Source organism: Orycteropus afer, unplaced genomic scaffold (assembly GCF_000298275.1).
Source record: "Orycteropus afer afer isolate SDZICR_OR568_19922 unplaced genomic scaffold, OryAfe1.0 scaffold00056, whole genome shotgun sequence".
In the NCBI taxonomy this organism is placed as follows: Eukaryota; Metazoa; Chordata; class Mammalia; order Tubulidentata; family Orycteropodidae; genus Orycteropus; species Orycteropus afer.
The window spans coordinates 12,636,722-12,649,589 of NW_006921643.1; the positions used below are offsets into that span (position 1 = coordinate 12,636,722).

Below are 12,868 nucleotides of genomic sequence, written 5' to 3' on the forward strand. Positions count from 1 at the left end.
TCCCTTTTCTCCCCCCCCCCTCCAGCCATCTCTCTTTTTCTGACTCATGCTGGGCTTGAAGGAATAATTCTCTCTTTTTTCCTTCAGATACTCCTGTGAGTAACTGGGGACTTGGCCTGTCTTGCTTTCTGAGCGTGGTGGAAGATCGGATGTAGATGACTTGATTCTATTCCATGAAGTAATAGCTCACCACCAGCCAGGGTTTAAGCTACTTTTTCAGCATCCTTTCACCTGTGGACTCTTCCAAATTTTGCTTTCTTGGGAAAAAACTGGAATAAGAGGAGATTGTTTTTACAAATTAGGATCCTTTTTCCCTCCCTTACAAGTTGATGCAAAGGATAAGGCTGTGATTTCCCTGGATTGTACCTTTAAATAAAAACAAGAGAAGAAGCAGAAGCAGGAGCAGAAGCAGAAGCAGAAGAAGAAGCAGAAGAAGAAGAAGAAGAAGAAGAAGAAGAAGAAGAAGAAGAAAGGGACAATGGCTCTGAGTGGAAACTGTAGTCGTTATTATCCTCGGGAACAAGGGGCTGCAGTTCCCAACTCCTTCCCTGAGGTTGTGGAGCTGAATGTCGGGGGTCAAGTTTACTTCACTCGCCATTCCACATTAATTAGCGTCCCTCATTCTCTCTTGTGGAAAATGTTTTCCCCAAAGAGAGATACAGCTAACGATCTAGCCAAGGACTCCAAGGGAAGGTTCTTCATTGACAGAGATGGATTCTTGTTCCGTTATATTCTGGACTATCTCAGGGACAGGCAGGTGGTCCTGCCTGATCACTTTCCAGAAAGGGGAAGACTGAAAAGGGAAGCTGAGTACTTCCAACTCCCAGACTTGGTCAAACTCCTGACCCCCGATGAAATCAAGCAGAGCCCAGATGAATTCTGCCATAGTGACTTTGAAGATGCCTCCCAAGGAAGCGACACGAGAATCTGCCCCCCTTCCTCTCTGCTCCCTGCCGACCGCAAGTGGGGTTTCATTACTGTGGGCTACAGGGGGTCATGCACCATGGGTAGGGAGGGCCAAGCAGATGCCAAGTTTCGGAGAGTTCCCAGGATTTTGGTCTGTGGAAGGATTTCCTTGGCAAAGGAAGTCTTTGGAGAAACTTTGAATGAGAGCAGAGACCCTGACAGAGCCCCAGAAAGATACACCTCCAGATTTTATCTCAAATTCAAGCATCTGGAAAGGGCTTTTGATATGTTGTCAGAGTGTGGATTCCACATGGTGGCCTGTAACTCATCAGTGACAGCGTCTTTCATCAACCAATATACAGATGACAAGATCTGGTCAAGCTACACTGAATACGTCTTCTACCGTGAGTACAAAGGGTTCTTTTCACTTTTTGTGTTTATCAGTTCTTTTCACAGATGTATGTGGTCAGCATATTTAGCCAATACCTAAGGGAGACTGTTTTTTTTTTTTTTTTCCTTTTCAGTCTTGAGTTCTGGCTAGAGTATTAGATTGTCATTAGAGTGTCATTCAGTTCTCATGTCTTTCCTAAGGCAACTTTTATTCATTTTTCCAATCAGGTCACAGAATGTTCAAAGACCTCAAAAGTGTAAGATGCAAACGATATTGGTATATGTAACATATAGAATGAAAACACAGACATGTGTCTGTTTGACAGTTCTTGAATTGTGATGGTAAGTTCAGTGTTTAAAATTTGGTTGTTTGTCCACTGAAGCTTGGTCAAAACAGGGTAGAAAAAGGACTCCTGTCTATGTCTTTAACTGCACTTAGGGGTCTACTAAGCAGGTTGATAAAGATTTGCTTTCATCAGGTCTCTGAAAACAGAAAAAGATGCTGCCCTGAGTAGCATGGTCTTGGCTAGATGGCAGTACAGACTGCTGAATAGCCCCCTTCTTCCTCTCCCCCCAAGTCTTAAAACTGCTTTTATAGGCTTTACAAATCTTCAATTTGAATCTTTACTGAGACTTGAATTGCACTGCACACTTAATTAAGCTGAACTTCATTTAAGATCCCTTTAAAAGGAACTAGACCTTGAGAATTGTCAATCACAAGCAAACATCTTCAGACAGCTTTGGAGGTGGTAGAATTACTGACATAAAAGAAAACCAAAGGGGGGAAAGAAAAGGAAACAATTATAATGAAGCTTTTTAAGTAAGTGTGTCTGAGAGGTCAGTTCATTTGCTTTAAATCAAGATTTACAGTGCAGATTGCCTTGTTTTATGAAACAGGATTATTCTAAATAAACTATAAGCCATCGATCCCTGAAGGGAACACAATAAATCAGCCTTTTCTGTTTAGTGCTTGAGTTGACCACTGATTTCCAACAACCTGGGAGTTGGGTGAAGTGAATTCCACAAGAAATATATTTTCAGTGAGTTAGCATTTGATTTCTTTTATTTTTATTTGAAAGCAAATCTAGAATTTGTGGGTTGGAATATCTAAACTACTCTGAACATAAAGGTAGGGCTGAATTTCTTGGACCAATTCTTGTCTAGAATTGTATTTCTTCCTTTGGAGGTGGTGTGAGAACCTTAGTGAAAAGGCCAGTAGAAAGTTGAGGTGTTCTCTACTGGGTTACCACCCTTTTGGCTATTAGAAGTGAAAACACATGGATTGCCTATGGATGAAAAAAGAAATCAGCTATCAGTTCACTAGCACATTGACTGATGTGTGATAATAGACATTATTTGGCCCAATAACTCTTTCTGTGGTCTCTATCTATAATCTATGTCTTCATCAATGCTAGAGCTTAGTTGCTAGACGTGGCTTTCTTCTTTGGTGATTTTCCTCCTAGTGTAGACATAAGACTCCAGCTTTCTAGCCTTCTACAAAGGTATCTTGCCGGTTCTCTGTGCTTTTGTAAATCAAAATATCTTTTTCATACTTTTTGGAAAAGTGCATCTTAGATATAGTTCAAATAGTAGATTTGTAATATTACCTTGTTCTCTAATTTCTAATATTTGAAAACAGCATTGTAAGCGTCAGCCAAATAAATGAAAACATTGTCAGTCATACCCCTTCCCCAAAGCATATCTCTATTTTATGAAAAGTTTATCTGAAAGCCAGCCATCCAAACAAACAAAAAACCACTTTAGATTTCTAATCCCTTGCTCACCTGAATGAGACCTAGACCCTGACATTTATTTGCCTACCAGCTCCGTGGCATTTCTGTGTTCATTACAGCCTCATCCATCTAACACCGTGTCCTCCTTAGATTGCTCTGGACATACTCTGTTCTCCTGGTCCCATAACTACTTTCTTCTTTGCTGGGTTTCTGAGATACTGCCGAGGAACAGTTTGCTCCACATCTCTCCATGGGCAGGCTAACGCAAACACACAGGAACTTTATACCACACAGCATATATCTCGCATACGAGATGCTGCCTCATTGTACTCAACATCCAGAGCTAAGTATTAACTCTTTCTCTGTCTCAGGACCAATAAAACTGACAGCTGGCTTTCTAGGATGCATTACAGCTTCTGTGCAGCTGCTTAGCCATAATTATTTAATTAGAAGCTGCCAACTGTGCCTATATAAGCATTAATTCATCAAGCTGTTGTGCTCGGGTTAATGGACCGAAACTGTGGGAGGTGCTTGAAAGCAGGGAGTTGGCTGCATGCAAAGATGTTTCTTGCAAAGGAATTCAACTTCTTCTTTTACGCACACACACACACACACACACACAAACTCCTTATATCCAAAGAAATGACTTTAAGCAATTAGACTCATATAATAACTCAGGGATAATGTAGAATCACTTTGCCTGAATCCCTACCACATATGGTGGTTGAAAGTCATGGGAAAAACCTTTCTTTCCATCTTTTCCTACTTTTGCTTCCAAGTTTTTCAGGGAAGTTTTGCAGACCAAAATATCCCAGTCAGTTATTAATCAGTTAGTTTCCTGCTTCAGCTAATCTTCAACACCCTTAAGAAATGCCTCATGTAGATCTAGAATTGATGGGCAACATAGTATAGCTTTGACGAAGTATTTTATTAATATAGAATTATAAGCAGGTGAAAAGTCAACAGGTGTTTGGATGTGTTTAAGAGGAAGATGAAAAATGTGTTTGTCTACATCATTCATACACCAAAATACAATACGCCCACTCTTCACTTATCTACATGGGCAGATTCCTAAAACCAGATTGTTGTGCAAAAATTAACATTATTTGAAAATGGAAGATGGCCACGTTAAATCACAAAATGGAGAATGACTACATCATTATATAACTGCCCAATTACATCATTACAGAGCTTGCAAAATTATATCATTATGTAACTGACAGATTATATCATTATCTGTTAAATTACATCATTAGATAACTGCCAAAGTACATCATTGCATAACTACCAAATTACATCATTAGATAACTGCCAAAGTACATCATTGCATAACTACCAAATTACATCATTAGTTAACTGCACAATTACGTCATTACATAACTGCCAAACCACTGAAAATCATGCCCCAGCCAAGCTGATACATAACCTTAACTATATTACTCTCACTTTGCACCTTGATGTTTGTTACTGTAAGACATATATTGTTAATACGCAAAATAGTTGAACAATAGATTTTCTACTATTGTCGTAAATGGAAAATGTCAGAAAAGAAGATAATCAATAAGTGAGGAGTAAGTATATGTGAAATTCTATGGAGAACATGATTCACTTCTCTGCAACCAAGAACTTTAATGAGAGTGATGTAGAAACATAGAAAATAAACATCTATCATAGGATTGTCTCACAAAGTATGTTAGATGTTTCTTTTGCTTTAATTTAAAATAATAAGAAGCTATGTCTTCTCCTTTCCCACCCAACTAGCTAAGGAATAAGGAGTCTTCTTTCTCTTTATGCATTATATAGAAGTAGACAACATCAACATCAGTCAATGCCTCCTTGATTCACCTGTGAATGAAATGGGAGCTAAGTAATTTGGAAAAGAGAAGTCCTGATTTTGAACCAGATACTCAGTAATGATTAGGAACAGAAATCACAGGTGCATGGAAAGAAATGAACCCCTTCATTCTAGAGCCATTTTCGAATGCCTGAAAGAGTGGGAAGATTGTTCCTAGTTGGTGAGGATGATGTACATTTCCTTAAGTCTAACCTTAAGTAAATTACTCCAGATGAATGCCTGAAAGCACTAAGATTCCAAGGCATTTGTCTCTAATAAAACCTAGTAACATAACCCCAAGCAAGAAGTTTAATTCATAGAATACTTTCTCTGAAAATGTATACTCTGAGTTCTGTGAATTATAGGTACAGGCACCAATTCTTTACCTTTTCAACAAATTGCTGCTTGTGGGTGCATTTTAATCTTTCTTCTTTTCACTTCATTTCTGTAAATTTAAAGGGTTGCTACCACAGAAGCCTCTAAATTATATGTGTAGTATGTGTCCCTGTGGACTGTTGATTGAGATGGGCTGTTGGTGAAAATTATTTCCCACTTAGAATTCAGCTGCATGACCTTTCACTGGGGAGGAATATATGGTTCTGGCCACTGCGAATAATTTACCTGATACAGATGGCAAAAGCTTCAAGAAGGGGGTGTGTTTTCATAGGAAAAGAGATGGAGATGCATCCATCCTGAAATGATTCTCTTTTTCTCCTGGTTATTTAAAAGACAGCAATAATAACTTCAGTTTTGATAGTCTATAGGGAAATGATATTGGCACATTTAAATGAAACAGTACAGGGACACACTGTAGGCAAAACAGTGAAGTGTGTGAAGTTGGCCTCCAACACCTCTTTCTTTCTGTCCTCTCCACATCAGATGCTCTCTTTTCCTCCTGTTTTATTCATCCCTTCATTCAATTCTTTCTCCTCATGTTTTCAGGAAATATTCTTCTCTGACATTATACTTCAAATGCTTTCAAGGCATGCTGCTACCTTTCCCAGTGGCTTTAAAATATCCCTTTTAAATAACTGTGGATGAGATAAGGTTGTACCCTGAAAGGGCTATTCTTAAGACTTAAAAACAAACAAACAAAAAAAAACCTATTGCTGTTGAGTTGATTTCAACTCATGACAACTCATATGTGCCTGGGTAGAACTATGCTTCATAAGCTTTCCAATGGCTGAGTTTTTTGGAAGTAAATCCCCAGGCCTTTCTTCTGATGTGCTTCTAGATATACTCAAACCTCCAAACTTTCAGTTACCAGCTGAATGCCTCTCGTAGCATAGTGCCTAAGGCACTTGACTGCTAACCAGAAGGCTGGAGGTTCAAACTCACCAGCCACTCCTCAGAAGGAAGATGCGGCAATCTACTTCCGTAGTAATACTGCCTAGGCAACCCAAGGAGGGGTCGCTATGAGCACATAACAACAACAACAATCTTAAAAAGGGGATCCATAAGGCTTTAGGCTTTGTAATTAACAATTTTAGAAAAGCACCATTTAAGGATAAGGCTTCATCTTGAATTCACTTTAGACCCATGTTTGGGGAGATGTTGGTTGGTAGCAGTGATGAAAAAGGGGTAAGGGATAGGGGAAATAATTTTTTCTTCTCTCTTTAAAATGCTGTACTTCAACAACCAGGTTCAATATACCAGTAACACAAGCGTGTTATTAAAATTTATTATTATAATGTTTCTGTTTCCATGCCACAGAATATCTGTTAGCTGACCCAATCCCTGTTGAGAGGCGATTAAAGTAGTTTATGCCTAGGCCTGTGGCAATACTGAATGAATTTGGCAGCAAGAAAAGTGTCAGTATGTGGGCATAAAAGGTAGGCACAGAGATTGCCCCTAAGTGCGTTGATATGTTAAAATAGAGAAGACCAAATGTTCCTGACAGCCTAATGAGGTTTGGATCTTATCAAAGAAATTAGAAATGGAAATAGCTGACAATGTGCCACAAAGCTCCATTTGGAACACCTCCAAACACAAACCACAGAGTGGAGTGATTACGCATAGAAGGAGTGCCAGCCCTATGCATAGAAAAAAGTTCTTCAGAAACAGATAGATGAATGTTCACTTTCTGCATCATAACTGACTGTTGCTCTTTTTCTGTCATCTTTGGTCTCTGCCTTGGCTTTCCTCAAATACAGCATTTCTTAGCAAGACAATTAAAAAAAATTTATTCCAGAAATTTTCAAATACATCCAAAAGTAGAGACAGTAATATAATGAACTTCCAAGCTTTAATAATTACAATTATCACTTCAGAACCAATCCTATTTCGTCTATCGTTTTACCTATTTTCCTTCCTGTTCCCCCTAGATTATTTTGAAGCAAATCTCAGATATCCCAGATATCAGTTATTTCATTCATCTGCTAATAATATAGTATATCTGTCTAAAATACCACAAATAAAAAATAGTAATACAATACTGTTATCACACACAGAAACTAAAGATTCTTTAACATCATCAACTATCTAGTCAGTATTCAAACATCCTTGATTTTCTTACAATGTTTTTTCAAAATAGATTTGTTAGAAGTAAGATCCAAATGAAGTCCATTATCATATTTGGTTGCTATGTTTCTTTTCTTTCTTCTTGTAATTTAAAAAGTACTGCATATAACATCTGCAACAAAGTAATAAAATAAAAATCTGAAATCTCTTTCCATCCTTCCTCTCTTCCCCTTTTCTGCCTGCCTTTGCATGCCTGCCTGCCTCCTTGCCTGCCTTCCTCTTATTACAATTTATTTGTTTGAAGAAACCAGGAGTTTATCATGTCAAGTGTCCCACATTCTGGGTTTTACCGAATCATCTCTGTGATGTTATTAGCACAGTTTTCTGACCCCTTATTTTCTGTAAACTGGTTGTTGGATCCAGACTCAAGATGCCAGAAGCCTGACTATATTTACATTTAATGTTTTTGCCAAGGAATCTTCATAAGTGGTGGCAAGTACATTTTAAATTTGCAATGGCGTTTGAAATGCTGTTTGTTATAGAGGCAAGGGAGGGGCATGTTTTTATTGTTAGCTTTTCTTCTAAAATGCATTATATAAATAAATAGCAAGTGGGGTCTATTGTCTCCAGTATTCAAACTGATTCTCACGATATAGCAGACAGTAAGGAGGAGCCCTGGATGACAGGCCTGGTGATCTGCTTCTGACGGGTCACAGCCTTGAGAACCCTTGGAGCATCTCTACTCTGCACACATGGAGGAATCAGGAGTAGGAATCAACTCCATGCAGCCAACGACAACAGCAACAAAGTTTTTCTTTCCTTCCATTCAAGACTTCCCTAGTATGCCACTGCTATTCTTGTAATTAGATTGAGCTACCATTAAAAGGGCAGTGACGTGTGTATTGGGTCCTATTAACTGTGAGGAGGAGTCATTTTGGGTGGGAAAGTTCATCTCCCGGCTATTTTTATTTTACATTGGAGTACTCTTTGTTTCTTTCAGTTATATGGAAGCTCCACTGTACTCTGCCTCTGTATTTGCCAAACATCTTTTCTCCCTGTGTTCCTTATCTCAGTAAATGACATCTTCAGCCCCCCAGTTGCCCAAGGAACAAACCTGTGTGGCATCCCTGAGTCCACATCCCCATCTGCTTTCTCCACTCTATGATGACATGTCCTATGGTTTTATTGATCACTCTCAAGTCCATAACTTTCTTCCCATCTTTGCTGGTGCTAGTCTGGCCTAGGCCACCAGCTCTACTTTTCTGGACTACTTTATGGAAACTTAAATTGTCCTCCCCACCACGCACCTAGTGTTGTCTCCTTTGGATCTGTTCTCCCTGCTATAAAAAGCTTTCTAAAATACAAGCCTGACCATATCGCTCCTCTGCTTAAAATTCTTCATTCTTTACAACTGCTCTCAAAATAAAATATAAAGTCCTTAACATGAATCGCAACCTTTCATGAAATGACCTCTGCTTCCCTCCCTAGCCATTTCAGTTATCATTCCTTGCATTTTGAACTTCAGCCATAATAGATTTCATTCAGTTCCTGGATGCTGTTATACACTCACTTAGAGATTTGTGTGACTGTGTTCCTCCTGCCTGGAACCCTGCCTCCAACTGCTTTGATTAATTAAATAATTCCAAGTCCCAAAAGAGGTTACTTTTTCCAGGAAGCCTCTCCTAGCTCACCATATCTAGGTTGTTGTTGTGTGTCTTTGAATCATTTCAGACTCATAGTGACCCTATAGGACAGAGCAGAACTGCCCCATAGGGTTTCCAAGGCTCTTATCTTTATGTTAGCAGATCATCACATCTTTGTCCCATGGAGTAGCTGGTGGGAATTTGCCTGCCTTTTATTTAACAGCTGAGCACTTAACCATGATACCACCAGGGCTCCTAATATCTGGTCTAGGTATTCCTTTATTTTATCTTTGCACCATTGGACCCTGTGATACTGTGTTATAATTGCTAACATAGCTGTTTCTCCAACATTAGACTGTAAACTCTGTGAAGCCAGAACTGCCTGCCTTGTTCATCATAACACCTGGCACGAATACAAGTACTCTAAGTACTTGCTAAAAAAATGAAAAAATGCCCACTGCCTAGTTCTGTGAAGGTCATAGATGCCACTCTTGAATATTCTATTACTTTACCTGTTACTAGAGGAACTAGAGAGCAGTAATGATGTAATTGGTGCTTTAAGAAATAATGTATTTGTTAACACTTCTTGAGTGCTTCAGGCACTGTGCTAAGAATCTCAATGGAAGGTACTTCAGTCTTAGCACCTGCCTGGTGATGGTAGCTCAAGGGAACTCAGAAAACTCTCTTGAGGTCTGCTTTTAGTCAGTTCATCCAAGCAGTGGCAATTTGAAGCCAGGTTTGGGTGCGGGTGTCAGAATCAACACAGGAGGGACTCAGGGTTCAGAAAAGTGTTGGAAATCAAGAAAATCCTCCCAATAGGAAAATAAGTTTACAAAATTCGTAGTGTGCCAGGTAACTTTAATTTTCTCTCTGCTAAAGTGTTCAATTTCTTCTTTCCATCCCTTCCTATGGTGTCCCAGGGTGACACACAGGTAAGCTCATGACTACTAGCCGAAAGGTTGTCTGTTCAAACCCTTCTAGAAGCACCTTGGAAGACAGGCCTGCCAATTTAATTGTCTTGAAAACTCAGTGGAGTGCAGTTCTACTCCACACACATGGGGTCATTATGAGTCAGAATCAACTCAACAACTATGAACAATAACAACTTCTCTTCCTGTAAATGTTAATAATCATTCCTTAATGCCAGGGGTAGCAAGACACGGTGGTTTAGAGCCTAGACTTTGGAGTCCAGACTGACTGAGTTTGAATCTCAGCTTTGCTACTTATTAGCTATTTGTAATAAATAAATTGGTAAATTTATTTTGGTAAATTCTTTTACTTTTGTGCCTCAGTTTCCTCACCTGTAAAAGGGGGATGATAGCAATAGTACTTGGGGACAGTGCTGGTTCAATAGTAAAATTCTCTCCTTTCATGTGGGAGACCTGGATTCTATTCCCAGCCAGTGCATCTCATGTACACCCATGGCCCTTCCGTTAGTGGAGGCTTGTATGTTGCTATGATGCTGATCAGGTTTCAGTGGAGCTTCCAGACTAAGATGGACTAGAAAGAAAGGCCTGGTGATCTGCTTCTGAAAATTAGCCAATGAAAACCCTGTGGATCACAATAGTCTGATCTGCAACCAATCATGGGGAAGGCTCAGAACAGGCAATGTTAGTTCTGTTGTGCATGGGGTCATCATGAGTCTAGTCCAACTTGATGGCAACAACAACATCAGCACTTGCCTCATAGGGTTGCTATAAGAATCCAATGAACTGATATATGTAAAGTGCTTAGAATAGAGCCTGGCACCTAGAAATGTTAGGGAATAAAGTAGTAGGACCTTTGAAAACACTGACTGCATGAGATGCAAAGGTTTCCCTTAAATGACTTCCCTGCTTCTAATATGCTTCTAATATGTTGCTATGATGCTGATCAGGTTCTAATAGTCCTGTAGGCTGTTTTGTCTGATCTTTTGATTCTGCACACAAAAAACAAACAAACAAATAAAAACATCTAGAAGTGGCTTTGAAAAAGGTGTCTCAAGCTATTTATTTTAATTGTATCTGAGTAACTATAAAAGTAAAGCCCTCAAAAGGCTTCACATTCCAGTAACTCATTTCTTCCCTTTGGCTATTCCATAATGGAAGTCATTAAGAGTGACTTCTTCCCCTACCTTGTTTTCAACCTGTGGCTTTTCAGAGCCCAGGATATTATGTGGTAAAATTGAAAATTAAGAACGCAATTTAAATTGGATATCCAGTCCCTGCAGTATTAGAGTAACCTTTTATGAATCTTAGCCTAGAGAGTATTCTCTCCTTCATGGTGACAGAAAATGGTTATTGAATATGCCACTGACAATAGGATTATTTTATCTGCTCCAGAAATGAAAACAAGACATTTTTGCTTCACACTGAGAGTAAGTGTGCTATGTGACATTTAAAGGAAATAGGAGTGCTAATGCAGGGTGATTACCACGTGACCCATTCAAAAGCTGCCCCATGCAAAGAAATCCATGCTTTTCTATTTTTGTTGATCAGCTCTATTCCAAAGCAGAAAGTTATAATGATCCCCCCACCCCAGTTTATAGCATTCTGTGTAAATCTGATATAATGTGACTGTGATCTAGTTCCATCAATGAAAATAGGAGGCAACCTATTAGACATAACTTGGGGGTGAACTGAAGATTTTTGTTCAGGCTGGCAAACATTGGTTTTTAGACAACATTGGGTACTGCCCAGATCGACACTGGACAATTAATAGAGAAAAGGCAAGCTCAGGTTTAGAAATGATGACTTTTTTAAAAATGGGATCCTGGGGGCAACAGAGCATTACAGTGATTGGGGTAAGGGAAATGGGGCATAAGGATGCTAGAGTGTTATAGAGACTTAGCAATACTCTGGGCTTGGAGAAGTGTTGCAGAGTTCTGACAGTACCACAAACAGAAGAAGAGCTGGCCTACATCAAGGACTGGTCAGGAATTATTGCTAATTCCCTTATAGTTTAAGCTTTTGATTGCTTCTGTTGGGGGAATTTTCCTATGGGCATGTACCTGCACATTCACATTGTAATGCAAATAGAAATCAGGATTCAGTTTTTATGAATTAGCTTTATTCTTTTTTTTTTTTTTTTAAACAGAGGGATACTCACCTAGAGTTGTTTTACAATGCATCGAGCTACAACAAAATACAAAGGTATCAATTCTCATTTGCATAGTGAGAATATCCATTAGAAAATTAGCAGTTTTGCTTGGAATTTCTTCCTATGACAGGGAGAATGTGTAACACCAGCAACATTTTAAAGGCCATTTTTGGCCTGCTTTGGATGTAAAATATTTATTTATTTGAGAAGATTTTATTGATTCATACTAAGTGAGGGCCCATCTTTGATAAAGTACCTTTTTGTAGGACTGTCCGATGAGATAGGTAAAGAATGGTATATCTGTATGCAAAGAACAGGATTCTGATTCACAAAATCCTCATGCTAATGATTTTCCAGTGCTTCTCCACAATCTGCCAGGGAAGTGATTAACAATCTGCATAGACCTTATTGATTGGAAACTGCAGGCAATTTGGAGCTTTCTTTATCTACACCCTTCCACACAAACACACACACAAATGTAGTGAAGTATAACCTTGTTTTCATCATCAGAATGATCTCCTTTAATAGGCAGATTTAGGTTTAGCCTCAGTTGATTAGTCAAGAGTACTCTTCACTACCTTCTGACTACAAGAGTAAATTCCAGGCACTGTGATCTTGCTCTGCTGTTTGCTTTACATGTATTAGGTTTAAAGACATCTTTGCACTGGTTGAAGGAATATTTATTGACCACTTATCTACCCAATCTTGCATGTGGTGACTCTTCTCATGGAACGTATGGCTTTAGGGAAAGATCAGACTAGTAAGTAGACAATTTTCAAACCCACCAAGCACTCCTTGGGAGGAAGGTTGGGCAATCTACTTCC

At 39.1% G+C, this 12,868-nt stretch overlaps 1 protein-coding gene across 1 annotated transcript in view; it reads left to right on the plus strand.

The window, feature by feature from the left end:
- The first annotated feature begins 478 nt into the window (after nt 1–478).
- The window catches only part of KCTD16 (potassium channel tetramerization domain containing 16), a 476,989-nt gene continuing 464,599 nt past the window's right edge, over nt 479–12,868 (plus strand). The window contains exon 1 of the mRNA XM_007939074.2: nt 479–1,310. Coding sequence (XP_007937265.1) covers nt 479–1,310 — 832 coding nt within the window. The remainder of the gene's footprint in view (nt 1,311–12,868) is intronic.